At 39.6% G+C, this 27,468-nt stretch overlaps 12 protein-coding genes across 12 annotated transcripts; 6 read left to right on the top strand and 6 right to left on the bottom strand.

Annotated features, from left to right (window-relative positions):
• Positions 1–221: 221 nt before the first annotated feature.
• Positions 222–3,096, bottom strand: VTP21DRAFT_3041 (uncharacterized protein; the record flags this gene model as incomplete). Its single annotated transcript, XM_069393301.1, has 5 exons — positions 222–240; positions 315–1,650; positions 1,712–2,602; positions 2,689–2,947; positions 3,073–3,096. 5 exons carry the CDS (start codon positions 3,094–3,096, stop codon positions 222–224), a joined length of 2,529 nt encoding a protein of 842 aa, XP_069249651.1.
• A 232-nt stretch (positions 3,097–3,328) lies between these two features.
• On the top strand, positions 3,329–5,392 carry VTP21DRAFT_3042 (uncharacterized protein; the record flags this gene model as incomplete). The annotated part of the gene is made up of 4 exons (XM_069393302.1): positions 3,329–3,402; positions 3,464–3,784; positions 3,851–4,512; positions 4,575–5,392. 4 exons carry the CDS (start codon positions 3,329–3,331, stop codon positions 5,390–5,392), a joined length of 1,875 nt encoding a protein of 624 aa, XP_069249652.1.
• Positions 5,393–5,534: 142 nt separating this feature from the next.
• Positions 5,535–7,234, bottom strand: VTP21DRAFT_3043 (uncharacterized protein; the record flags this gene model as incomplete). Its single annotated transcript, XM_069393303.1, has 8 exons — positions 5,535–5,802; positions 5,872–5,987; positions 6,057–6,142; positions 6,203–6,270; positions 6,337–6,386; positions 6,454–6,528; positions 6,599–6,711; positions 6,781–7,234. The coding sequence occupies 8 exons, from the start codon at positions 7,232–7,234 to the stop codon at positions 5,535–5,537; spliced, it is 1,230 nt and encodes a 409-aa protein (XP_069249653.1).
• Positions 7,235–7,569: 335 nt separating this feature from the next.
• Positions 7,570–9,084, top strand: VTP21DRAFT_3044 (uncharacterized protein; the record flags this gene model as incomplete). Its single annotated transcript, XM_069393304.1, has 3 exons — positions 7,570–7,912; positions 7,973–8,071; positions 8,129–9,084. 3 exons carry the CDS (start codon positions 7,570–7,572, stop codon positions 9,082–9,084), a joined length of 1,398 nt encoding a protein of 465 aa, XP_069249654.1.
• A 206-nt stretch (positions 9,085–9,290) lies between these two features.
• Positions 9,291–9,593, bottom strand: VTP21DRAFT_3045 (uncharacterized protein; the record flags this gene model as incomplete). Its single annotated transcript, XM_069393305.1, has 1 exon — positions 9,291–9,593. The coding sequence occupies one exon, from the start codon at positions 9,591–9,593 to the stop codon at positions 9,291–9,293; it is 303 nt and encodes a 100-aa protein (XP_069249655.1).
• A 461-nt stretch (positions 9,594–10,054) lies between these two features.
• Positions 10,055–11,198, top strand: VTP21DRAFT_3046 (uncharacterized protein; the record flags this gene model as incomplete). The annotated part of the gene is made up of 5 exons (XM_069393306.1): positions 10,055–10,087; positions 10,194–10,255; positions 10,329–10,426; positions 10,494–10,552; positions 10,611–11,198. 5 exons carry the CDS (start codon positions 10,055–10,057, stop codon positions 11,196–11,198), a joined length of 840 nt encoding a protein of 279 aa, XP_069249656.1.
• A 345-nt stretch (positions 11,199–11,543) lies between these two features.
• VTP21DRAFT_3047 (uncharacterized protein) lies at positions 11,544–14,666 on the bottom strand (the record flags this gene model as incomplete). Its single annotated transcript, XM_069393307.1, has 10 exons — positions 11,544–11,607; positions 11,673–11,943; positions 12,008–12,265; positions 12,323–12,392; positions 12,463–13,535; positions 13,602–13,767; positions 13,827–13,874; positions 13,938–14,174; positions 14,250–14,398; positions 14,459–14,666. 10 exons carry the CDS (start codon positions 14,664–14,666, stop codon positions 11,544–11,546), a joined length of 2,544 nt encoding a protein of 847 aa, XP_069249657.1.
• A 525-nt stretch (positions 14,667–15,191) lies between these two features.
• VTP21DRAFT_3048 (uncharacterized protein) lies at positions 15,192–18,662 on the bottom strand (the record flags this gene model as incomplete). The annotated part of the gene is made up of 16 exons (XM_069393308.1): positions 15,192–15,447; positions 15,512–15,654; positions 15,710–15,872; positions 15,937–16,041; positions 16,106–16,254; positions 16,314–16,461; positions 16,532–16,717; positions 16,777–16,862; positions 16,924–17,049; positions 17,115–17,192; positions 17,247–17,433; positions 17,516–17,623; positions 17,683–17,940; positions 17,998–18,077; positions 18,128–18,209; positions 18,271–18,662. The coding sequence occupies 16 exons, from the start codon at positions 18,660–18,662 to the stop codon at positions 15,192–15,194; spliced, it is 2,547 nt and encodes an 848-aa protein (XP_069249658.1).
• A 279-nt stretch (positions 18,663–18,941) lies between these two features.
• VTP21DRAFT_3049 (uncharacterized protein) lies at positions 18,942–19,727 on the top strand (the record flags this gene model as incomplete). Its single annotated transcript, XM_069393309.1, has 3 exons — positions 18,942–19,388; positions 19,448–19,558; positions 19,617–19,727. 3 exons carry the CDS (start codon positions 18,942–18,944, stop codon positions 19,725–19,727), a joined length of 669 nt encoding a protein of 222 aa, XP_069249659.1.
• A 684-nt stretch (positions 19,728–20,411) lies between these two features.
• Positions 20,412–21,530, top strand: VTP21DRAFT_3050 (uncharacterized protein; the record flags this gene model as incomplete). The annotated part of the gene is made up of 4 exons (XM_069393311.1): positions 20,412–20,535; positions 20,597–20,684; positions 20,748–20,943; positions 21,009–21,530. 4 exons carry the CDS (start codon positions 20,412–20,414, stop codon positions 21,528–21,530), a joined length of 930 nt encoding a protein of 309 aa, XP_069249660.1.
• A 371-nt stretch (positions 21,531–21,901) lies between these two features.
• Positions 21,902–23,356, bottom strand: VTP21DRAFT_3051 (uncharacterized protein; the record flags this gene model as incomplete). Its single annotated transcript, XM_069393312.1, has 6 exons — positions 21,902–22,234; positions 22,297–22,414; positions 22,473–22,573; positions 22,653–22,789; positions 22,861–23,008; positions 23,066–23,356. The coding sequence occupies 6 exons, from the start codon at positions 23,354–23,356 to the stop codon at positions 21,902–21,904; spliced, it is 1,128 nt and encodes a 375-aa protein (XP_069249661.1).
• An 801-nt stretch (positions 23,357–24,157) lies between these two features.
• Positions 24,158–27,447, top strand: VTP21DRAFT_3052 (uncharacterized protein; the record flags this gene model as incomplete). Its single annotated transcript, XM_069393313.1, has 17 exons — positions 24,158–24,322; positions 24,390–24,418; positions 24,477–24,556; positions 24,618–24,808; positions 24,871–24,948; positions 25,006–25,067; positions 25,136–25,184; positions 25,262–25,392; positions 25,486–25,643; positions 25,715–25,923; positions 25,982–26,080; positions 26,144–26,485; positions 26,544–26,706; positions 26,767–26,873; positions 26,938–27,056; positions 27,123–27,266; positions 27,327–27,447. 17 exons carry the CDS (start codon positions 24,158–24,160, stop codon positions 27,445–27,447), a joined length of 2,247 nt encoding a protein of 748 aa, XP_069249662.1.
• Between the last annotated feature and the right edge of the window lie 21 nt (positions 27,448–27,468).

The following is a 27,468-nucleotide window of genomic DNA, read 5'->3' on the forward strand; positions in this document are numbered from 1 at the left end:
GACCGCGGGTCCTATCGCCCGGATTTCAAAGAACATGGGAAAATGGGCAGAGCGGCCCAAGGAGACGTATGGTAGTTATTTTATGTTATTTTATTTGTAAAACTAAAATTGCAATTTTTCTTTCTCAACAAAAAACATACATCATAGCGTTTTAATGGATTAAGCTTGGAAGAGACAATAGTACCTCTATGGGCTCTCGATACGGGTACCATTCCAGCCCTTTATAGCTTGTCATAGTAACTAGAATGCAAAAAGAGAGCAGATGAGTGATCCATCCAATGCAAACACTACCAGCTGAGAAGAACGCAACATACCGATCAAGAGGAGGAACCTCTTCAGAAAGACCCTTGCGCTTCCGCACACCAGTGATAATATCGTAGACCTTGTTTCCGGACTCGAGAGGGTTGCCAGGCATGAGCTGCCAGTGATCGAACACCATCTGAGGGAAGGCCTGACCACCGGTCTGGGAACGGAGATCAGCAGTGAATCCGAAGGACTCGTTGACGGGGATGTAGGCCTTGACGTTGTAGAGCGGGGTACCAGGGCGCTGCTCCTCGGAGAACACGTGGCCACGGCGACGATTGAGGGTGGAGTAGATACCACCAATGGCGTTCTCGGGACACTGGATCTCAACAAGGTACATGGGCTCCATGATGGTGGGGTTGGCAAGGAGCATAGCAGCGTATACGACACGACGGCAGGTAGGCATGATCTGACCTCCACCACGATGGATAGCATCAGCGTGCAAGGTAACATCGAGGATGTTGAAGCGACAGCCACGCATGTTCTCCTCAGCAAGGACACCCTCCTTGGTAGCCCACTGGAATGCAGCTACGCAAGAGTCCTTAATTTCATTAAGGTATTGCACAGCCTTGGTCTGATCGACAAGCAAGTTGGCGCCAGTGGTGTCGGGACCGAAGGACCAGATCTTACGGGCATCGGTGACGTCCCAGCCGTATTCTTCAGCAAGAAGACGGGCACGAACCTTGAAATCGTCACGGGCGCTGACCTTGCCGGATTCGATGTCGTTGGAGAGCTCCTCGGCGAGGGGTTCAGCCTTCACGAACAGACGGTTGTGCTTGTTGGGCGACTTGGAAAGAGCGGTCATGGTGGACTCAGTGGTCACGGTCTCACGGTACTGCACGACAGGGTCACCAGTCTTGATCGGGACCTGAGCGTGATCCTCCTCAAGATCTTTCAAGCAAATCTCCAAGTGGAGTTCACCAGCGCCGGCAACAATGTGCTCACCGGAGTCGGAGGTGTAGCACTGAACGCAAGGGTCGGACTTGGAGAGACGCTTGAGACCTTCGACAAGCTTGGGAAGATCGTTGGCGTTCTTGACGTCGACGGCGACTTGCACGACAGGGGAGACGGAGAATTTCATGACCTTGAGGTTGTGCGCAGTCTCGCTTGTGGTGATGGTACCGGACTTGAGCAAGAACTGATCAACACCAACAAGACCCACAATGTTACCGGCGGGACAGTCCTCAATGGCCTCAACATAGCGACCCATCATGAGAATGGTACGCTGAATGTTCTTCAAGAACAAATCTTCCTTCTTGCCAGGCTGGTAGTTAGGACCCTGAATGCGGACCTTCTGACCGGAGCGGACAGTACCGGAGAACACACGACCGAAGGCGTAGAAACGTCCTGAACGAATAAGAAGAATAAGCATGCGTAGACGAGAGAAACGGAAAAATGGAATACATACCCTTATCAGAGGTTGGCACCATCTTGGACACGTAAAGCATGAGGGGTGCGTTGGGGTCGCAGTTGCGGATACCGTTGGCGCACTCATCATCTTGAGGACCCTCATAAAGATTCTCCACACGATACTTCTGAGCAGTAACTGGCGAGGGCAAGTGGATACAAATCATTTGAAGAAGAGCCTCACCGGCGGGCAAGAATTTGCGCATCACAACCTTGAGGAGGGCCTTTCCTTCAAGATCCTTCTCGTCACTCTTGAGGGGAATTTCGAGTTTGGAGAGCATCATCTCAGTCTGCTCCTTCTTGAAGTTCATGATGGCATCGAAGAGCTTGTAAATAGGATCAAGAACGAACATACAGAAGGCACGCTCAAGAGGCTTGCCAGCGGCATCAGTAGATTTAGTAGTCCACTTCTTGGTAGCGGGATTGAAGTAGTTCTCGCCCCAAAGCTTTTGCATCATCTTCTCGCGGTCAACACCGAACTTCTTGGAGTAGCGGCTGGCGAACTGGCGGAGGGTGAAACCCCATCCGTGAAGACCGGAACCGAAGGCGACGGTGCCCTTCTCGGGGTACACCTGCACATCACCGAGGATCTTATCGTTGTAGGTGGAGATAATCACGTTCACGGTCTCGATGGTGCGTTGGAAGGACTGGTAGAGGTCCTCCTTGGGAAGTTGCAATTCGAGGAGAGCACGGTCAACCTTGTTGATAATGACAACAGGCTTGATACGCTCACCGAGAGCCTGACGGAGCACAGTCTCAGTTTGCACGCACACACCCTCAACACAGTCAACGACAACGAGAGCACCATCAGTGACACGGAGTGCAGCAGTCACTTCAGATGAAAAGTCGACGTGCCCAGGAGAATCGATCAAGTTGATCAAGAACTCCTTACCTAGTTTGATTATATAAGAAAGCATAAGTCATTCGATTAGAGGATTAGTGCCATATATAAAAAATCAGATTATAAATCAAAATTACCCTTGGTTTCCTGCTTGACATCGGTCACATCCTCGTCGTCAAGAGCAAAGAACATGGAAATGGCGGTGGATTTGATAGTAATACACCGGTCTTGTTCGTCTTGGCGGGTATCGGTGAAACGAGTTTCTCCGGCACGAGCGGAAGAAATAATACCGGCCTTAGAAACAAGGGAGTCGGTCAATGTGGACTTGCCGTGGTCTACGTGGGCAATGACGGACATGTTACGCACGTTCGTGACACGGTCCATAAGACCACGAATCTAGTTAAAGGAAATAAAATGATTAAAAATGATCCTCATGTAAATTTTCAAATGGTCGTTTGTGCAATATTTGGCTTCGGAAAAAAGAGTGTATAAATTCCACAATATCGCCAAATAATACATACTTCATCTACGGTAAAGTTGACCATCTTTGCTATTTATCGATGAATGGATGGATGATAAAAATGTAAAGATAGATGCAAAGACGTTCCGTCCACGAGGGAGTGATAAAGAACAGGGATTGAAAAAAAAATTTCTTCGCAGGTTTCTTATTGTGGTGTGAGATAGAGAACTGCGCCACAATATTGACGCATAAAATATAAGGGGGAATTACTGCCAACTTTGTAAATTTTACTAATTTACAACATTTTTGAGAGAAAAATGGGCTCTAGAAATATTGACGATCGCCATCTTAATAAAGAATTGCGCATTTATGAGCAAGATGACAGCATAAAGTATGCTTCTGCTTGGATGTTTGGCTAAGATTATCATAAATTTCTTATCTAATCTTACTAGGCTGCCAAAGAAGGGGGAGCGCAATATTCTTATCACGTCCGCGCTACCTTATGTTAACAACACGCCTCATCTTGGCAATATCATTGGAAGCGTGCTTTCTGCTGATGTTTTTGCTCGCTATTCTCGGCTCCGTGGTTACAATACCTTATATATCTGTGGCACGGATGAGTATGGTACAGCAACCGAGACTAAAGCACTCGAGGAGGGGCTCAGTTGTCAAGAATTATGTGATAAATATAATGCGATCCATAGAGAATGCTACGAGTGGTTCATGATTTCATTCGATCACTTTGGGCGAACCACAACTCCCCAACAAACTGAGTAAATGTCGCTATAAAATTAGTCTAATTCTTTCATATTGTATTGACTTAATTTTTTACGTAATAGAATTGCGCAAGACATGTTTTTGAAATTGCACAAGAATGGCTATACTCTTGAGGAGAGTGTTGTCCAGCTCTTCTGCGAGAAATGCCAGAGATTCCTTGCCGATCGTTATGTGGAGGGCACTTGTCCCAAATGCGGATATGAGGATGCACGAGGTGACCAATGCGACAAATGTGGGAACCTGCTCAATTCAATTGAGCTCATCAACCCGCGCTGCAAATTAGACGGAAATACACCTATCACCCGCGAGAGCACACATCTCTTCCTTGATCTTGCAAAATTGCAACCGGCATGCGAACGATTCTTTGAAGAGACAGCCACTGATGGAAAGTGGACTGCGAACGCCAAGGCAATTACTCAGGCGTGGCTTAAAGATGGGCTAAAACCGCGATGCATTACCCGTGATCTCAAGTGGGGAGTGCCTGTGCCCTTACCCGAAATGAAAGATAAGGTGTTTTACGTATGGTTCGATGCGCCAATTGGGTACCCATCAATTACTGCTAATTACACGCCTGAGTGGGAAAAGTGGTGGAAGAACCCAGAAGATGTCACATTATATCAATTCATGGGGAAAGATAACGTTCCTTTCCATACAGTCATGTTCCCGTGCACACAATTGGGCACAGGAGACGATTGGACAATCCTAAGCCATATCAGTACAACAGGTAAAAATTAATAGCTCTCCTATATTCTCTAGTATACATCTGATATCCCTCATCTTTTGCAGAATACCTCAACTATGAGACTGGTAAATTCTCCAAATCACGAGGCGTCGGCGTGTTCGGAAACAATGCAAAAGATACAGGTGTGCCTTCGTCTGTCTGGCGCTATCACCTTCTCTCCAACCGACCAGAGTCCAATGATAGTCAGTTCACATGGCGCGATTTCATCTCTCGCAACAATAATGAGCTGCTTGCAAATCTCGGAAATTTCTGCAGTCGAGTCATCAAATTCGTTGTTGCGAAGTTTGATAGCGTGATCCCAGAATTCCAACTCACTTCTGCAGAAGAACCAGTAGTGCAAGAGATTAATGATCTCCTGGCCAATTACATTGAAGATATGGAACAATTACGACTGCGTGCCGCACTGCAAACTGCTATGAAGATTTCGGCGCGTGGAAATCTATTTTTGCAAGACAACAAGCTGAGCAATGCGCTACTTGAGGAGCCTGAACGTTGCGCCTCTGTTGTCGGATTGGCCATTAATATAATTTATCTGCTTTCTGCTCTAGTTTCACCTTACATGCCGACAACCACCGAGGCTATTCTTCGTCAGTTGAATGCACCGGCTCGGTTAATCCCCGACCGCTGGACTGGCGACGATATCCTTGGAGGTCATCGAATTGGTAAACCGGAATATTTGTTTACAAGGATTGATTCCAAAATGGAGGAGCAGTGGAAGAGCATATATGGTGGAGAGCAGAAGGAGGAAAAGAAGGACAAGAAGAAGAGCAAGAAAGAGAAAAAAGAAAAAAAGAGTGTTAAGCCTGAGGAAGTTAAATCAAAGGATGAAAGCAAAGTGAATGGCGCCGATCAAACCAATTGATAGATGTTTTTTTTTATAATCGAAACTATATTATTTTTTTTACGTGATAGATACTGAAATTATCTTTTGTATTAAAGGGTGACCTCTTTTCATATCCCATTTTGTTTTACGAATCAAAATGATTACGAGATATCACAAAGATTTATTTATCATCAGAAAAAAAGTCTGTCAGGACACCACCCCATCCACCGAAAGAATTCCCATCATTTTCTTGCGATGCTTCATCAGACATCAGTCTATCATCTTGTACAAGTTCGTCGCCCCATAAATTTTTTTGCATTGAAGATTGCTGCTCAGAAGAGAATGGAGCACCAGTGGAAACAGGTGGGACTGAATTGTCGGATTCGGAGGAATTGTGATGATCATAGCTATCTTCTCCTTGACTCATACCCATAGGAAGCCACATGAATCTAAAATAATAAGAAATGTAAATGAATAAATGGCTCGATAGTTCTATTGTCGATGGGATTGAATGTCACCCTCCGCTTCCACTCGAGTGTCGAGAGAAAAAGTCAATATCAATATTAATGGCGCAGGCTAGAGCAACAGTTCGCTCAGCTAGTGAAAGCGTGTGCCCATGCTCCGATACGGCATCCTATTGGGTTGCAGGGTTTAGCGAGGAGCGTTCAGTACTGGAGGATTTTGCGATACACTAATATATTACCATCCTAAGCACGAACTGACTCGTGTCAGTAAAGATCTCGCGCCCAAAACCTCTAAAATTTTTATTGATCAAAGCAACGCATTCATCTTTGAGTACGGATAGAGATTAGTACTATAAATCGCGGTTTAATATCTAAAAAATAGTACTGTTTTCATTCTTCATTTCGAAATCCCAAGAGAGAGGTGGAGCGTCAATCAGAGCAAACTGCTTTTTTCTAATTCAATAGTGATCATATTAGCCAAGCCATTTCAAGATCCATATAAAGCAACAACAACTATACCCTACGAAGAGTTCATATTGTCGGCGAAGGAGGTGGAATTTTTGATGGACCTTAATAATATTGTTCAATATATATGTGATTATCCACGCTTGAAAAATTACATAAATGAATTCTCACCTCTCCAATAATCTGATCATTTTCAGTCATAACATAAATTCGACTTGTCAAAAACCAGACAAACGGTCTCCATACCTAAAGACGTTGGCCAGAGTTATTAATGATTTCGATACTTATAACAAAATAATAACAAAAAAATTAGTACTTTCAAGAGGATATTCCCATTGATATCTAAAATACTAGCACTGAAGCGACGTCTAGTCCCTAGGAATTGTCGTGAAATGCTCTTTCCAAACGAGTCCTCTTCAACGATAAACCCTTTTGTGAAAATTAAACAATACTTGAACATTAGATCATAAGGATCAAATGATTTATGCTCAGAATTACCTAGTGGATTCCCATATGGATCGACTATAGCATACTTATTTTCTTGATCGTAGCCAACAAGTAGCTGCATCATTTCCAACTGTCTTGTGATGATTATTGCAGGCTGTGCCAGTATTCTGCTAATAGGGTGATGACGATCTATTATCCCGGAGTTGTTTGGAGGGAGAGAGACAGGTCTATTTAAGCGAGGATCACTAGGTGCTACATCATGTTGCTTCCATTGCTGATAAGGGTAATTGTTGGTATCTTGTTCACGAGGTTGAATGCGCTTGACAGCTGGATTTATAATCCGAAGTCGAGTGCCAGCTTGGCGCGGAACTCTCAGAGACGCAAAAGCACGGAATTCGCTTGCTACGTATTTCTGGGGAAGAACACGATTATTAACATGGGATGCTATAGGAAAGAGATATTTTCGGCAGCAAAGTGTTCGGCATGTGGATAGAACAGTATTCATGATTAATATACACGCCAAAGGGGTGAAGATTAAACCTGTCACAAAACTCTTAAATTTCTTTTGACTATCCCGGACTTCTTTATCAATAATTTCCAAGCCACATCTAAAGAAGGAAGGTCATTTTATCCCTATATCCTAAGGATCGCGTCGTACAGGCTTGATGAGGTAACGGTCGATTTGTATTACTGCAACCGAATAATACATAATGATAATTAAATAGGCCGAGTCATTAAATAATCCCCGTAGTTTGTTCCAGATTGAAAGTCTTCCTCAATTTTACTTTTTATTGCCCCTTTATTATCTCCTAGTTTTTTCTCCTTCATTATCTTAAGCAAATGACCAACGAGATAGAATATCGTCATTTTCTTTTCGTTTGTATTGGGTCGATGGGAGATGTGATGCCGTCTGTGTGTTTGGCAGCAGGACTGCAAAAGCATGGGCATAAAGCTACTATTGCTACCTACAAACGCTACGAACAACTAGTTCTGAACGCCGGTCTCTCTTACTATGAGCTCTCTGGCGATTTAATCGACACGATAATGACAGAGAAAAAAGCACGGCAAGAAGAATTTACCAATCCATTTTCTGGGTTTACTAAATTCGCTAGCGCAATGGAGCCAACAATACGCTCTTTATATCACGACGCGGACAATGAGTCGATGTGGATGGGCAAGGATTGTAAGCATCTTATTCACACTCTTAAAGTTTGTAAAATATTAACTTTTATATTCATATTAGGTGTAGTATTAAGTTGTATGTCAGTTGTACTTTATCCAGATGTAGTGAAGCGCAGAATACCATTTGTATATTTGGGACTACAACCCCTTCGGCCAAATTGTACGTACAATTCATTAAACTTTAAGAATTTTCATGTTCCTTATGTGTTCTCTCCAGATTCATTTTCGCCACCACTCTTGAACCAGCCAGCGTTTGGTTTCCATTGGATTTTTACTCGCGGCATGTGGTTTGTCCAGGACTGGGCCATTAGATTTATGTACTTGAGCCATGTAAACACGCGTCTCAAACAATTTGGCATGATGCCTTTGCCACAAGCTCCAGGGCAAGCTTTCTTTAAATCAAAGAAGATTCCTCAGATCCTGACCTTCAGTCCGACCCTCCTTTCGATCGTAAAACCTGAGGATCGAGCGAAATATAACGATATTCAAGTTGGTTACTTTGCTCCTCCGATTGATACCTACACTCCCCCCGATGATATGGCTAATTTTCTTAACGCGGACGGAAAAATGAAACCTATCTACTTTGGCTTTGGGTCAATGAGTACTGCTTTCGAACATAAGTCTGAAATCGCACAACAACAGCTCAAGTTGTGGCTACGGGTGCTAGACGGGATCGCGCAGACATATCCTCAAGTGCGAGCATTTTTCTGCTTAGACAAAACCTTGATTCAATCGCCAGAACTGGTAGAGCGTATACACCGCGGTCAAATATACGCTACCGAGAAGCTTGTGCCTCACAGATGGTTGTTCCCAAGATGCCTTGCAGCAGTGCACCATGGTGGAGCAGGTACAAGCCATGCTGCACTCGAAGCGGGCATACCCTCAGTGGTTGTGGCGTACGTGGGTGATCAAAGATGGAATGGCTCTCTACTAATGCATAAAGGCATCTGCTCAGCTGTAATTAGGTTCAAAGATCTGGCGGTTGGGGCATTAGTGGATGCTGTGCTTGGCGCTGCATTCGACGATGTAGTTTTGGATCAAGCCAAAAAACTTGGGGACGAAGTGCGCACGCGCGAAAAGGATGCGGTGAATGACGCGTGTGAATTTTTGAGGGAATACTTCAACAAGAAGCCTGGAGGGCACTGGGAGGATGAGGCATCGGAGATATTTTGAATACGCTTAACTTATTATTTGTAATTGAATCTGTATTTATCAGAGGATACTCTACTTTAGCACGTTTAATTCAACGAAATCTTTCAGTGAAAATTTCAAAAAACAAGCATATTGAAGGTAGAATCCTCTAAGTTACAGAAGGGAAGAATTTAAAAACATATTCAAATGTTTCCCTTGCCATTCGTGCAGATCATAATCGAAATCGTTCAGGATTTCAATGATCGAATCCTTCCGATTTCACTTAAAGGAAATTCACGTTCAACATCAAGTGTGAGTGGAGTCATGGGCGCATTATCTCCAGTAGATGATGCAGGCTTCAATACAGGACTGCGAAGAGGCGTCTGAGGAGTGACATTATCGAATGTGGGGATGAGGTCTTTCAAATCAATGGTGAGGTCATTGTTTGGGGTTTCCTGCTGTGAGAGATTTCTTGAGCTTGTTACAGAGGGTACAGGGGCGTGGGAGTTGGAGAGGGGGGTAGAACTGCTTTCTAAGAACTGGGTTGTCATGAATGCTATGATTTGCGTTTCGAATTGAATGACACTATCGATACAGGTCGCGATTATCATAATTCGCAAAGCCTCGAGTGGCGTCGCAACATGTGAACAGGACTCAGACGCAGTCAAGGTTTTAGTCCAAGATAATAAAAGAGGAAATCAGAGAAGCTCGCACGGCTTAATAGCTGGAAATAACAGCGGCTTTTCCTCGTAGGCGACCACCGGTAGATCAAAAGTTAAAAACTAGTTATGTAATGCATTAGAATAAGAGTGTACTTGGTCCTAGTATGAATAGGGCAGTTGTTATGCAATCGTCTAATATTTGCCTTTTCATCTTTCTCCTTTGAGGTGTTACGCTTCTATTGGCTAGGAGTTGAAATCTTACAACCTTTCAATCTCCAAACAGATCCTCGTTTTATTCTTATTATTTCACGGAGAATTGGAATTTCAGCGATTATACGCGTATATACAACATGGCAGGTGAATATAACGACTGGAAAGGGCAGGTAGATGTCTTGAAGCTTTTACTTGATTTCATTCGCTTTCTTTTGGATTTACTGGTGGAAATGTGGTTCTCTAACTTTCCGCCCGATATATTCTTATACAACCTAGGTTAAATCCCTCTCATCAAAAGCCGAAGACTTACTCGAAACAGTTGGCACTCCATTGAAACCGTAAGCTGATATTTTCAAATGTATTGCATATCTATAGTCCAAATGAACTATTCACACATGATTGATCCCATAGATATATGCCTGCAATCGGACGAATGTTGATTGTAGCGACTTTCTTTGAGGATGCATTGCGTATCGTTAGTCAGTGGAAAGATCAGCTATCTTATCTTGGTTAGACTGAATTTTGGCTGCTCCAAGAATATCTTAATAGATCCCATATTAACCTTTGTATTATTAGAGCGTCACCGTCATTTCCCTTGGGGACTGAGCCATTCCTTTTTAATTTTAAATGTTTTGGTACGGTTCGTTTAGACTACCTTATAATGGAGGCGTGTGTTAACAGACTTAAAATTAGACAATGCTCTCGTGTTCGGTGCTGGTAATCGCTAAAAAGCACTCCGAGATTGCGGTTGGCGGATTAATTGGTGTCGTTATTATGCAAGCTATCGGTTACGGCTTGCTATTTGATATTTCTTTCTTATTGCGCAATATTTCTGTTATGGGCGGTCTTCTGATGGTGCTTTCTGACTCGCTCTCCCGTCGCCGTCGCATGTTTGCAGCCCTACCCTCGCTATCCGAGACAGATCGTCGAAAGTATTTCCAACTTGCGGGTCGTGTGTTGCTAATCTTTCTCTTCCTCGGCTTTGTGCTGCATGGTGAATGGTCGCTTCTTCGCGTAGCATTTTCAATAATAAGTTTGGCTGCGTGCGTGATGGTTGTTATTGGATTTAAGGCCAAATGGAGTGCAACTTTCCTCGTACTATTCCTCTCGATCTTTAACCTGATTGTAAATAACTGGTGGTCTATGCACCATGCCCATCCCGAGCGCGACTTCCTTAAATATGACTTCTTCCAGACGCTTTCTATTGTTGGAGGATTATTGTTGTTGGTAAATATGGGACCGGGTGGGATAAGTTACGATTCTTTGAAAAAAGAATATTAAATATATCTTATCTATTGTTACCTATCGCTATTTCCTTTTTGACGAATGTTTCTGTGTCATCTATTACCATTTCTAAGTCTTAGTTTAAGTGTGAATAGGGAAAGAAAATCACTGTAATTTAATGGCTTGCAGTTCAGTTGAATTAGCGCGTTTTAAAAAGCCAAATATTAAAATATTGTCACCGTATATCATAAAAAACGAGGGTAAATATCAAAAAAAGCAAAACGCTCACACACAAAGATAATGCATGGAAAAAAAACATCGTGAAGCATGAAATGAAATTGCATTAAACTAAAATAGTGTATTGAGATTATATACTGAGAAATATAAAATCGGTAAAGCAGATCAAGCTTGACTAACAAAAATGTGATGTAAAAGCTCGCGTGCGAAAGGACGTTCTTCGTAATTGCTATGAAAAACAAAAATATCAATGTTTTGTCCAACATTATTGTGTTTATCGTAACCAAAGCTTACATTTTAAATGTCTGCCCTAAGAAATCGCGTGCTTCTTCAGATATTTCTGGGGGTATCTCCGGGGCCGTGTACGAACCGATTTTGAAAATTGCTTGCATTTGCGTGCAAGTTGGCCAAGGATGCACTCCAGAAAACATTTCGATTACTAGACAACCTAGAGACCAGATATCAGCTTTGCATGTATATTGCGTCTGCTTCACTGCCTCTGGTGCCATCCAGAACGCACTGCCTTGAAGTGAAGGTCGGCTCGCACCAGAAACCGAGATTAGGTCTAGATGATCATATTGAGCTATAGTAAAATTCATGAATCGAACAAAAGTTGACTCTATACATACCGTCTTCCATTTTTTTGGAAATTCCAAAATCGGATATTTTGACTCTCCCCTTATTATCGACAAGTGTATTCGCGCCTTTTATATCACGGTGAATAATATCACGTTCATGCAGGTAGTTAAGTCCCTGAAGGATCTGCTTAACAAACGAGCGTACTAAAGGCTCTTCAAAAGGTCCATAGTCAACAAGCAAGCCTGCGACCGATCCACCAGGAACGTATTCAAGAAAAATGTATAGATGTGAATCATCGCAACTTGAACCTTTAAGGAAAAAATGTAGTTATCCATGCATCTATATTCTAAGTAAAAATAAAATACCTAAATATTGCACAATGTTTTCGTGGTGAAGATGTTGCAATAATGAGATCTCTCGCTGAAGGGCATCAAGCTAACAAAAATAAAAAGATCAGCACACGTAAAAAAAATTCAGCATTCAAAGAATCAAAAATACAACTAACCATAGATCGTTTTCTTTTTACGCTATTTGAATTAGCATTGGGCAGTTCGACTTGTTTTACCGCCATTAATTCCCCACTCAAAGCATTCAGACCCAAAAAAACGTCACTAAATGTGCCTCGACCAATAAGCGCCCCCTTCATCCATTTTAATGGCGCATTATTCGAGTGGCTATTCTCTTCAGTTTCCTCTTCGCTTTTATGCTCTGAGGAAATATCAACTAGGGTACTTGCAAGAGAAAGGTTCTTTGGGTTGGTATCGTTCTTCTTTTCTTCAATAGAATCATTTTCTAGCGATGAAATGCCTTTCCCATCAGGTGATACATCTTCGACAGTTTCTACCAAATCAGGTGGAAGCTGCATAGAACCTTCATTCCCTGAAGTGCTCGGGGAGGGTGTATCCATGTTTGCTTTTTGCAAATTTTCCTCCTCTTCTGATTCGCAAACTTTATGCCACACAGTTGCTTGAGGTTGTGTTGTTTGATTTTCCCCTTCAATTCCAAGGCCATTAAAGAGGGCTGATTTCCGCAAGATTGAGTTGCGATTCGCTTCTTCAAGGATATCTTTGCGATGCCCGGGAAAGAATTCAGCCAGATTTGAAGATATAAGCTCACTTGGTGGCCTTTCACCTATAAACGTTGGTCGCAAATGATCGGCCTCATCAGCATCTACACTTGTGACATATGCAACTGCACCAGCGTTGTTATTGTTGGATCCGTTATCTGCGGCTCCATCTTCCATTGATAGACCACCATTCGTACCCGTAGTTCCTCCCTTCACAGCTTCGGATTTTCCTGCATCATTTTTACCCCAACGGAATCCTCCCATCATCCTATTAAGACTGCGAGGCGAAAGTGGCATAGATGAAGCAGGAGCCGCTTGAACAGGGCTTGAATTAGTATTCGGAGATGGAAGACGACGATACGGGTGAGAATTTGGATAGTTAGCTGAACCCAGGCGTCTGAATTCGCTATGGGTTACAAAGAGATGCTTCTTGCGCAAGATCAACCGATCACGCTCTGGACGATCTACAGATTTACAAATGTCTACGAGTTCATCTTCACGAATAATTCGAGCTATTTCAAATAAAATTGAGTAAACTTTTTGATATATGTAAAAGGGCATTAAGATTGATATTTTACGAGCTCCGGTTTCACTGGAGTTCACGAAAATAGAATATTTATCTGTCTCATCATCGCAGATGCCGAATTTTCGCAACACTTTTGCAAGGATGGATTTGGCATCACTCACGTCGCTAACATTTACTACACGCGTCTGACCGTCATCGCCAATAACTCGGACACAACGCTAAATGTATATAAGTTGCTATCTATGTAAAAGAAAGGTCTTTTATAATTTTGTCGTACCTGTTTAACAGACTCTAAAGACATTATATCGCCTTCCGCAGAACTCCGCTTAGATTATAGAAGATTCAGATCAAAAGAGAATACAAATATAACAATAGCTTTAATTATAACCTTTGTAGCAACACCTTTGGGAGATGTTGGCTCAATTACTGATTGCGCGTTTCCACTTGTATTTGCCTTTCGTTTCGAATCAGAACGTGATAGCAAGCGAGTAAGCGAGTGTGATCGATGTACGGAAGGTAATGGCTTTTCTCGCTTTACAGTGGAAGTAGATACAGTAGGACCCGCAGGACGTGGAGGAAGAGGAGTGGTATTACAATCAGTGGTATCATGAAATGGAATGAGTTTCTGTGAAGGCAAGATGGGGGGAAAAAGTCAATATACTTATACTTATGATTGAAATTAAAAATCCCATGTTAAAACCTTTGCATCTGATCTGAGACTAGTGCACTCACGCCTTAGAGACCGTACAGCTGTAAGAATACGCACACGCTCGCCCACAGTAGGTATTTCCAGTTGTTTCAAAAATGTATAGTCAACATCTAGTAGCACCTTGCCAGTCACTCCATTCTCTACCAAAAAAGAAATAGTAAGTAAACCATCATGTAATAAATAATCGTTAACTTTCTAACCTATGAAATCTCTGTCTCGTGTTCCAAATCCACGCTCACGCAGCCATTGAGCTACCTGTTCTTCTGTCCAATTTCGAACTATTTCTAGTGTAAAGTGAGAGGGAGTGTCAGAGGAAGGAGAAGGTGTAGGCGGTGTGATGGGAGGCGATTGATGAGCATTATAAACATTTTGATGAGGGAGAAGTGGTGATTTCGGTGTTGGATGCATATCATTTGACACTAAAGTAAGAGGAAGAGACAAATTGCCTGGAAAAAAAAGCGTGGAAAAGAATATTATCACCGATTTTGTTGCGCCGCAACAATTTTTTTGAAAACCGAGCTAGATGAAAATTTCTCAAGATTTGTCTGAGCTCTCTGAAATTCCCCAGCCACAAATTTAATAATGACATAATTGAAGCGCAAGTTATTATCTAATAAGATTTATTACTTTATTGCCTAATACTAGTTATTTTACATTAATTTTCCATTTGATTAATTTGTTAATGTTTATCCAGCATAGTTTATTTTACCACCAGTATTAGATGATGCATCAAGGGCTCTAGCCGGATCCTGTTTTTACAAGGCACCTCCACAGCAATATAAATTTGTATTCGAGTCGTAAATAAACTTTTTCATTTTTTACTAATAGCTTACGCTAGGGCCTTTAGTTCAAAGATTTTCACCGGGTACAATATGAATATAAAGATAATGAAAATGGTCTCTTTATGTTCTCCCTCCAGTTCACAATCCAATTTTACTTCCGGGACCTGCTAGCCTTTGCCTTGTTATTTTGTGGTTTTCCCTTCGTCTTAGTACCAACAAACTTAATATCGTCGCTTGTTTCAAGCTTATTTTTATCGCCTTCCTCCTCTTCTTCTTCTGCCTCACTTGCTATTAGCTCCTCATCATCAACAAAGGCTTCTTCCATATCTGGAACAAGGGACACTTTTTTATCTTTAGCAATGGCAGTCGCTTCTTGAAGAATTGTGGGATGAGCCATTTTGTTGTACCTGATACATAAAGAGCAGATTATCATTAGTGAAAAATTATAAAAAGAAAAATATAATTAGAAACCTTCGCGTAAATGCCGTCTTTGCCTTTGATGGTATCTTTTTTAGAACACCCTCCCCCATCATGTGAAGTTCCATTATCGAATCCCAATCCTCTTTGCTTAGATAATATTCATCCATCATTTTAATAACCTCGTCAGCACCAGTCTAATAGATATAGGAAAATTTAATACTGATACAATGATAAAATATGACTACGTACCTCTCCATCACGAATTAAAGGGGTAGTCAATGGCGCTAGCATCATCGGGATATAGGATTGACGCAATTCATTCTTATCTCCGGATATACGCACCCTCATATGGGCTTGAATGTGCTGGAGAAGACGAAGATATTTTTGGGCTTTAGAGTTCTTGCCTAACCAACTGTTAAATAAATAATGAGTTCAAAATCTCACTTATATATAAATTAACTTGGATATGTGTTTACCCTGGGAAGTCGTATCTGCCGCCTCCCCCGCCAGCAGCAAAATAAGAAGGTCGTACACAAGAAAAATAAGCATGCACAGGCATCAGCGACCAATGCTGCTCAGAACTATTTATAGATCGTAAATCCTATATATAATATAACAATTCAAGGCCCTATATAATAACCATACCCTCGCATCAAACGGTCAATATTATCAGCATCAGATATCGAGTCTGCTGCCCTACTCAATAACTCCAAAACGGATAGTTCCATTTTCTTAGGATGATTTCCGGTGACAAACTCCGCTGCTCTAGCAGGATGCATTTTAATATAATTCTCCTAAATTACACAGAAAATATGAAATAAAAGCAGACCATAATTGTTATAAAAATATTTACTTGAATCATTAGGGGAGCAAGGCTATAATCATGGAAGTAGAGGTCAAGTTTATCAGCAAAGGTCATATCCCTAGCCACAGACTGAGAAAGAAGACCGTTGGCAATTTTGAAGATATCAAGTTGTGTGTACTTCTCCGCAGATTTGCCACTAAGCGTAATCAAAGCAAACAATTATGTCAAAATTTTACCAGAAAGATCGAGTATATAATAACATATACAAGGATTTTGACTCGTCATAATTCATCGATTTAGCGTCAAGCCGATAAGCAGAAAGTAAATTAATCATCTGGCGGATATCGGACTGTGTTGATGCAGCGAGTTGATCAACTGCATTCGCATCGATTTTAAGTCCCTCGCGAGTTGCAATCATCATAATTCTCGAGCGAATTTGATTCGCCATTGGCCTAAAATATAATCTTAAATTAATATGTGAAAATAGGATCCGTGAACAAAGTCATAACACCTGTGAAAACGCACATCACCGCAGCTGTTGGCTAACGTACGGATTTTCGGGGATTGCCTGTCATTACAAATGCATATAATGGGGATCTAAATAAAATAAAATAAATAGTTCATACAAGATATAAGATGCTATAAAGAACAAGTTTACCTTTGTTTTTTTGATGAACTGGTTAAGCTGAGCTATTCCACCACGGTCCCCTGCAGACATCCCATCCACTTCATCCATTATCAGAACATGATTCTTGTTTGTCTGAGAAGTTTCAATCGCCTTTTTCTGGGCATAAAAGCCAATAAGTAAAATAAAGGTTCAACTATCAATCACAAAGTTTTAATAAATACCCCTTTCTCAGTGCTACTTTTTGGAGCTGAATAGAATTCTGTTACAATTCGGTTGTCGATCAATTCTTTCACAGTATTCTAGGACAAAGGTAAGTCTCTCATTATTAATTAGAGTATATAGAATAGAGATACCTCTAAACTTTTCTTATTTCTAGTGTCGCTAGCATTGAGTTCTATTATCTCATACCCATTCAGCCGGGATACCAAATGCGCAGCTGTGGTTTTGCCAATTCCAGGTGGTCCAGATATCAAAACTGCTTTATTTTTACTCCAGGTAGATCTGCCATCAGTTTTGAAGCCATTGCTATAGCTCTCTTGCCTAATAAAAGTAAAATTTAGAACACATATCAAAATTCAAATAAATAAATAGTGCAAAATATGAGCGCACTAAAAATACTCACCAGTCTTGTAACCAATAAGATAACTTCTCAATGAGTCCTTTGTTTCCACACAATTCTTGTAGTTTTTGCGGACGATATTTATCGGTCCAGAGTTCAAAAATGCCAAGACTGAAAAAAAATTATAGTATTCAATTTAAAGACGATTATAATCAAATAACAAGAATTACCGAGTTGCTTCTTCACTTGTTGAGGCAGGGAGAAAGGTCTGATCAAGTTTTTCCGCCTTTGTCTTTTTGGTTTGCTTAGGTTGGGTGGTTTCAACAGTTTCTTCAGATTTAGCACTTGATGTACGGACAAGTTCGAAAAATCCATCTTCATCCAATGTTTTCAGCTTCTTCGCCTTAATTACTTCCAATTTTTTAGGACCAGCATCTCGGCCTATAACCACATAAGATGTCTTGCTACTTGGCTGGCCAGTGACGCGACTTCAAGAAAGATATATTACTAGACATAAATACTTATTGAAGTACGGTATTACTTACCCTCCATAACGTTTCACAAGATCAGCTGCATCTTCACGGGTGATTGAACTCAACTCTCCGGTAAACACAAATGTTAACCCCTTATAAAAATTCAGTAAGTACTTATCAAAAACTCTCTAATAAACAATACCTTCAGGCAATTGGGTGCACCCACTGGAATCTCCTTCGAGCCCAGTGCTTCAGGTGGAGCTCGATTTTTAAACATGAAGAATCTGAAAAAAATGGAAAACAAAATAAATATCAATAAAACCAAAAGTTAATGTAAACCCATACGTGGATTTTTTCTTTCCATCCTTTTCTTGCGCATTGTCTTCATCTAAATCCTTTTCCGTTGCCTCCTCACGTCTATTGGATTGATTATCCAAACTATCCGTCTTAATTTTCTTTTGTGGATTCGAACTAGTTGCTTTAGCAGAACGTTTCTTTGTACCAGATCCTTTTGATTTAGTAGCTTTCTTAATATCGCTTGTCTCTTCGAAATAGTCATCGTCATTATCCTCGAAGGCGTCAGGTGAGGGCACAGTATCTTGATCCGCCTCCAGATCCATGCTTTCTTGTAAGGGATTTGTTTTACGACCCTTTTTTCCTTTGTCACCACCGAAAAACTCCTGGGGTGATATCAATTCCTTTGGCTTGGCCTCTTTCTTTGCTCGCGATTTGCTCATGATTTTGAAATTTAAAATCAATTTGAATTATCCCGCGTCAAGAGAAAAAACGCGAAAAAGATAAATTGTGCCACATTTATTAGATGAATTTTTAAGTATATACAACGTGCTGAATATGCATGTTATGACTGGGAGTCGGAGAGAGGCTATTTCTCGAATTATTGTAATAAAATCAGAACAAAGCGAGAATTCAATTGTGTTCTGCTAATCTAATTTTTTTTGGGCCCCCTTATACCTGTAAGATATAAGTTCCTATCCTAGATACCATCTCCAAGCATCATGTATGCTCTCTATGGCCTCCTAGCTGTAGCTACTTTTGCCAAAACTTTATTTGCTGCGCCAACTGAAAACTTCCAATCTCACCTTGGAATTATATTACAAGGTCCTGCCATTTCCATACCCACACAAATCCATGAAACAGCTGAGGTTCCTTTCCTCCCTCATGCCGATATAAACTCGCCTTTCGGTAGCTGGCTCGGTCAAAATATTAATTTTTCCTACATTAAACCGGTTTTTGATCAACTCAACTCAACAGCACAACCGCTCATTTCAAGAGGCGAGGCTCATATTACGGTTATTACCCCGCCCGAATTCGATAACGTATTGGCTAAAACCAATCTAACTATTGAAGAAATAAATGGAATTGCGGAGCAACTTGAGATTCAAAAGCAAAATTTCGAGATCCTATGCTTAGGTCGTATTAAGCTATTGACTAAAGAAGGGGAGGTAACTAGACATTTTTTATTTCACACAGGGGACTGTTACTAACTTATTATAACAACCAGGATATTGTCTATCAAATTATCGTCAAATCTCCTGGGCTTATTGAGATACGTAAGGAAGTCTTCCAATTATACATAAAGAAAGGGGGCGAGGGAGCTCTTTTCGATCCCGAGGTAATTATATTGTGAACTTGTATTTTCTTACTGGCATTTAAGTATTTATCATTACTAGGCGTTTTGGCCCCATATTACCGTTGGCTTTACACAACGTGATCTTTTCATTGAAAACGACCATGTGTTTAAAGGTGCAAATGTGTGCTGGCGACCGATTTCGGAAGTCTAATCGATATTTTAGATATTAAGTCAATGTTGGCTGTTGATTCTCTTATGTATTTAATACCGAAACTATTTATTTGATCTAATGATCGCGAATAAAGTTAGAAGTTCTCCAAAATAACATTGTACTGCAATAATAGACAGTTAGCTTTTAATTCTTTGCGAATATTTTCCAAACTCTCAATATAAATTAGACCATAGTGGGTACAGAATTGGGGTGGCCTACGGTTATACATGTTTAAAGCCTAGCTGAATGCATTCAGCTTATGAATCTTAGCACTATAATTGTATGTAATAGAACTGGATCGAGTAGAATGTGATACATCCCGTATAATCGTTGAATTAATAATCTGTTAATAGTTAATAGTACAATATAACATAAATTAATATCCTACAATTATGAAAAACCATCGTAATACTAAACCTTTCCTTTGAATGCCATCCTATAATACTTATCGTTCTATAAGCACTATAAAATGAAGCTTCAATTTATTTTTCTATTACTGTTTGGATCGTTTAAATTTGAAGTAGACTCTTTCCCCTTGGCCAATCATTTTTATTGTGTGCAAGGCATAATCAATCTGTTTAAATATTCTAAATTGGTAGGTCGAAGTTCTGACCTCTATTTCTTTAAACAAAACAAGGCTCTCTTCTTGGATTAGTGAGCGTGTCAACTTATATAGTGGAAACAATGCACCGAATAACGCACCGGATCGCGATGTCTGACGGGCGTTCACTAACTCAAATATTTGGAGCTTTATGGAAAGAAAGAGTAGCCAAATCGCAGCGATCGTCTTTTGCGACTGTTACTTCAAGTATAAACATTTGATTTCATTTTGCCATTATTTTAAAAAGCTAATCATGTTTTAACAATAGCAAGATTTGCTCCTGCAACGGACACTCGGAATGCAACGATAAATTATCAATTGAAATATGCTGACAAACTTAAAATAAAGGCGGAGAGGTGATATAATATTTCCAAGAATATATACTTAAGTAATTGACTAAAATGGCTATATATTTCAAGAGAGGGTTGCAAATCGGTTGAAGAATTGAAGCAGAAAACTATCGCGAAGCAGCGGGAGATTCAGAAAACAGCTGAAGAATTTGCGAGACTTTCAGCACGTGCAGGCTCCGCAGAAGTTGCAAGAAACCCAAATGGCAACGTGAATTTAGAGGCGAAGAAACTCCAAAACGCAACCTCTCAAGCTCGGAAAGACCAAGTAATTACCATTTTATTTTCTCTAATTTTTTTTATTGAATAATTAATCTAAATACAACTTTACAGAGCCTTGATCAAATTCTTAAACTAGATTTGATTGATAAAGAAGACCCAGACACCATTTCTAATATTTGGATCGAATATCACAAGGAGAAAGATGGACTCACGAGTGTTATTCCAGCAGAGACTTACGAAACACTTTATTCACGGTCAAAGCAATATCCAATGTTCCTGCTTCCGCTACCACAAGATCAAGGGATCGAATTTTATCTGCTCCAATTCCAGTATCACCAATGTTCGTTCACTTCTCTTATAGAATATAAAACACATGGTGAAAATGCGCGCCCCCACCTTACCCTTACACACTATACAGAGCTAATGAAATCAAAAGGCATTGTGCTAATGCGTGGTGAGATAAACGAACCTCGCATCCTTAGCTCCGACTCAGCAAGATATCTGGTTTATGCCTTACAGCAGTTTTACATCACTGGAGGCGAAGAGAAGCTAAATCTCTTGCGTGAATTCCATGAAAGACCTCAGGATTTCAAGCATGAGAAATTGATAGAGGCGATGGATAAATTAGCGTAATATCCACTAATAAAATAGATGATATTTGTGTATCCTCTTTTGATTTTCACAAATATTCTAAATATATTTCAATTCGATTGTTTATTAGATATCCAAAATTCACTGTAAAGTGTGTATAACAGAGTAACAAAATATTTTATGTATGCTCATTATACATTTTTTGTTCCTTTAAATCAGTGATGCAATCACATAATTTTGATAGCTTAGATATCATCCCACAAGTGAAAATAGCAATATGAGTTAATTGAGCTATAATGAGGCAGGAACGATAAACGACAGTATTATATCGAAATAATCCTCCATTAAATTACAAAATTCCTTCAGACGATGGGGTAAAACCAATTAATTCTTAAAATTTGCTAAGCTATCTCTCAATCGCTGTTATCCTCTGATTTATATAATACCCTATTTATCATTGAAACTGGTTTCCCACAACGCCGACACTCCCATTCATCGTCGATTGCTAATTTATTCTTAATACACCAGTAGCAATATATGTGCCCACAGTTGGTAATATAGGGGTTATGCGCACGACATTCATTTACTCCGCGGTCGGGAGATTCCTCATGACAAATAGCACATATTTGCTCAGGTAAATTTGTATGCCTGCTAACTGCAGCAAGAGATCGTGGAAAAACACGTCTCGAAAGTTTAACTTTAAGCCGCTCGAGGTTAATTAGCGGCATTATAAAGAGCAAAAACTCCTAAAATTATAATGGCGTAATTTAGATTTTAAATCCTTCAAAAGACAAGACAATATACTCACGGTAAAAGCATGCCAGACCAGTTGACGATTTAAAAACTCGAAGCTAACCTGACGCGTCATGTTTCTCTGAGAATACACCAGTCGCATGGACAGAACTCTGTCAATCAAAGTGCGGAATCTATATAGACACTAGTAATTAGCGACTCTCAAAATTTCTATATGGTAGTCGCACTTACTTTCCGTTATAAAGAAAGACAAGAAAATTGATTAGTGAAAGAACTCGGAAAACATTCTCTGCTCTCTGCAAAATTTTCCAGAAAAGTTTTCTAGGGTCACCCTATACACAAAATAATTGCAAAACATAAGCTGGATAAACATTCAATCACTTATTTTGGAAGCCAGTAAAATATAAATACATCTGGACATTCACTCCACCCTTTTGAGGTCACCCAGCGAGTGATGCGATTATGAAAATACTGGCCACCAATCGTTAAAACTCCGTACATAACCCGCTGGAAATGAGTCAAAGGAGATATTTTGGCAGACGTAACTTCTACACACATAATATACATATATACATAAATAGGGTATTACAAGTTTAGCATGAGACGAAGTGAATCTTACGACTCTCTAAATGCTCTTTCTCATTTCGATAAATAAGATTTTGCAGCATAGATCCATAGGAAGCCCCGGAGTCATATACAGAGAAACGGTACAATGCTAATTGTAGAAGAGCAACCAGTTCGGGCTCATAGTTTTCTTTAAGGCTTGGCTATCAATAAAGAAATTAGGATTGAAGATTTAGAAATTTAGAAGTTTTTTTTCTTACTCTAAAAAGTGAAAACATATTCCACATCTGCTCCTTCAATAAGGAGAACAATTCAGTATCCAAAAGATCTGCATCTAACTGACTAACTCGAAGAATACGTAAATGAGGTGCTTGAAGATTACTTGCAAGCTCTGTGCGAAGTTCGCTCAAACGTTTTTGTGAATTTGCCCAACCTCGTAACCATAGAGGTGCATGGGCGATTGGAGAAGGATCATAGGTAGAGATCTCACAAGCAGATGGATTGGATGATATATTTGATGATGTAGAATTATTATATGTTACAGAAGTCATGCCTAATTTTTAAAACAAGGAGTGTATGAAAATATAATAAAATAATGTTTTACGTGATTTTTATATTATTCACACGTGAGAATTGCAAAATCGAAGATTTTATTTGGTACAATGACTAGCTTCAAATTTTCGATCAGACTTGCAAAATCAGAGGCTAACCACACCTAAGGCTAAAAATCTTCACGCTCATTTCTGGAATACTCATGATAATTTTCATGGAAGAGCTGGTCAATTTATATGAATAGACACTATCCATGCATTATTTCTGCGAAAGTGGGGTAATGAAGTCATGTTATATATGCATAACGTTGAAATCCATACGATCGATTGAGTGTAGAAAGGATTTTGAAAAAGCCAGAAAACTGCACATCGTACAATAGTATCCTAATTGAGTCAACGAATATATCCATTTATTTATTACATTTGGGATTAAGCAATTATAATTTCGTTGCGACAAATGTAGGCTCTGGACCTCAAAGTTGCGAAATAAATATTCAAACCGTTAGTGCAAATCATACAGTAACATTAACAGCATTTACAAGTAACCTTTTTTCATCTCGCAATAATAGTCCTGTATTTCAATTCCAATAACTTCACGAGTCCTGAAGAATATGTTTTTTTATGTAAATTACGTAGGGCTAAGAAATGGTGAAGTTAATTCATATCTACATACGACTCTGATTCAAAAGAGAGATTAATTCATTTTCAAAGCCTTGAAATTGATTACGATTTGACATGCAGATTCTCCCGCTTAGTTATAGATTTCTAGATTAATTCTTACTTTCTTTTGAGTCTTAAATAATGGATAATCGACGTCAGGATGGAAATCGCACAAATGATTTGCACCCCAGCTTCCCATATCGCCATTCTTTTTCAGAAGCTGGAGCTAGTAGTAGCGGCACTCATATGCATCAAGTTGAGTCACCCCGCGAATCACGTACTCTTAGTTCTCGCGGAGTCCCAATGGTAATTATAGGAATTACACGATAATTATTACATCAATTATAACTTTTATATTAATTTATAAAATTAGACTCTAGGCCGCTGTATGTGTTGCTCAAGGTAAATTACTCATACACTGCTCCTTTTCCTCCCTTTATTGATTTACAATTTTGGATAGTCAACTGAGATATCCAAAATCAGTTTCCTGCTATAGATGCACTGTGTGCGATACTATAAATGATCTAATTCCCATTAGAAGTATATTTTTGTCAGAATTATCAATTTCACTCTAATTTTATATTAACCCATACATAACTAGTGGAAAATTCAGAACCTCTTGATCTTAATCGGTTGCGCGCTCTTTCTGCCTCGATTTCACAAAAATCCAAGGAAAAAGATTCGCCTTGTGAAAAAAGTTCACAAAAGTCTTTCGCTGAATACGAGGCGTTAAAGCGGATAATCATGAATACTTTCTCAAGCTGGACTAATCTGAATGAAAGCTTTTCTAACGTTTGTGGACACAATTATTTTTTAATCAGCCGCAATATGTTTTAACACATTATATTATCTAGAGTCAATCCGTAGCTATAGACAACTGTGGTGTTGACTTAGACCACGTTCGAGAAGCATATAAAATTATCATAGATTCAGTAAGTTGCACTGACATCTGAACCTAACATATAACCTATAGTGATTCTTCGCTTTAGCCCACTTCAATTGTCCAAACCATGCTGTCCGCAACGGATACATTACTTCGAAGACCTGGAAAGTATGGCACCTTGATATTATTAGAACGATATGAAGTTCCGAGCTCTTTAATTATTTGAAATATTATAGGATAATGAAATACAAGGAAGACCTCAAATTTTTGATGATTATACTGGAGGTAAATTAAAACAAATTGTCTTATGTTATAATGATGTTATTTAGTGAAATGAGTTAATCTACTAATGTTTGCTTTAGAACCCTCTGTTATCACAATATTATTATACTCCCGAATCCCAATATCACCACGGCATCTTGAAACGTCTTATAGGTATAATTTCATGCCTATCTAACGAACTACACCACTATTTCGTGAACTGGTTTGCTAGGTATTTATTTTTTTATTTTATTTTATTTTATTTTATTTTATTTTATTTTATTTTGTTACTGGTTTACACCTAATTTTTTAAAATTTTCTTAAGAACAAGCACATCAATTCTGCGTAGACGGGTAGAGTTAGTAAATTCATTTATAACCTATCGACTTGATAAAATACAGCGCGATTCTACTCGGTCAAATCCTGGTTCATATGAGTCTGATTGGAGCATAAGATCTGCTGCTAGAGTAATGGCACTACTTTGTAAATTTTTTTGAAATTCCCATTAAAATTACTATACTAAGTATAATTTTCCAATTAATATTATTTTTTAGTTGCCGCTAACAGTCAATCTTCAAAACTCCCTTTATATGAGTTTTATAACACAATGGTAGACTACATCGACTTGATTGCCGACTATGATTTGTGGAGGATATGTTCGGGAAAATTTTCGTTTTGCCAGTATCCGTTCTTAATCAGTATGGGCGCAAAGATGCAAATAATGGATATAGATGCAAAACGTCAAATGGAGAACAAATTCAAAGTAAGATTAGCGTATTATATTTAATGTTTGCCTTTTCTGATACCAACAACTAAAACAGGAGGCAATTTTTACGATAATATTCCAAAAACGTGCTATAGTTCCTTACCTTGTGCTGCAAGTACGGCGCGACAGGCTAATCGAAGATTCGTTAAATCAGGTATGAAAATATGAATATGATCTTGAGATTCTCTTATATATACCATTTATTCTTAATTATTAGCTTGCATCTCATGATGCGGATGACCTTAAAAAATCTCTGAGGATTGAATTTACCGGTGAAGAGGGAGTAGATGCTGGTGGTCTCCGCAAAGAATGGTTTTTACTCTTGGTAAAAGAGCTTTTCGAGCCTCAGTATGGTATGTTTACCTGGGACGAAGATTCAAAATTGTGCTGGTTCAATCCGGCCAGTTTTGAGACAGATGAGCAATACTATCTTGTCGGTGTGGTGATCGGACTCGCAATTTACAATTCTACCATACTTGATATCCATCTCCCACTTGCGTGCTATAAGAAACTGCTCAACTATCCTGTGGGACTCCAAGATCTAAAAGAATTCCGTCCGGTAAATTTTATTTCTGCCATAAGCTTTACTGTGCTTAATTCTTATAATTTGAATCAAGGCTTTTGCTCGTGGTTTAGAGCATTTGCTGGAATTCGAAGGCGATGTCGAATCCATATTTTGCCGCGATTTCGTAGGTGAATACGAAGCATTTGGAGAAGTACAGCGTATCCCCCTTATACCGAATGGAGAAAATATACCTGTGACTAATGAAAATCGCAAGGGTAGGCGTAAAATTTTGAAGATATCCCATAATTTTATAATTAATATCTTTTTTTTTGCAGAATACGTGGATAATTATGTTGAATTTATTCTCAACAGATCTATTTCCCGACAATTCAATTCCTTCAAACAGGGTTTCCAACGAATATGTGGCGGTAATGCACTATCAGTAAAATTACAATTTTTTATTTTTGCTATTATCTTTGTTTTAAATTAATATAATCATATTACAGCTTTTTCGTCCAGAGGAAATTGAGCTTTTAGTACGAGGAAGTGCTGAACCTTTAGAGATTGAGCAATTGCGTGCGGTTACTGAGTATGAGGGGTTCTTGCCTGAAGAACCGCTCATAAGGTAAGTTAAATGTATTATTACTACATTCATGGTATTCTCCTTACCCATGTATCCCATGATATATAGAGATTTTTGGGATATATTTGCAAATATGGATCCACAGCTTCAACGAAAACTATTAATTTTTGTCACCGGTACTGATCGAATTCCTGCGACAGGCACAGCAAATCTTGCATTCAAAATCAGTTGTATCGGTGAAGATACCGAACGGTAGGTTTTCTACGTCGTCACTATTTCTTTTTTCAACATCGCTCACTAATTATTCATAAGTCTTCCCATTTCTCATACATGTTTTAACCAACTATGTCTGTACCGTTACCGTGGTCGAGCCAAGTTACGAGACAAACTGATCCTAGCAATAAACGAAAGTCAAGGCTTTAGCTTACGATAGATTGGATCTATGTAACATTAT

This window comes from Calcarisporiella thermophila (assembly GCF_041956535.1).
Source record: "Calcarisporiella thermophila strain CBS 279.70 unplaced genomic scaffold VTP21scaffold_16, whole genome shotgun sequence".
NCBI lineage: Eukaryota > Fungi > Calcarisporiellomycota > Calcarisporiellomycetes > Calcarisporiellales > Calcarisporiellaceae > Calcarisporiella > Calcarisporiella thermophila.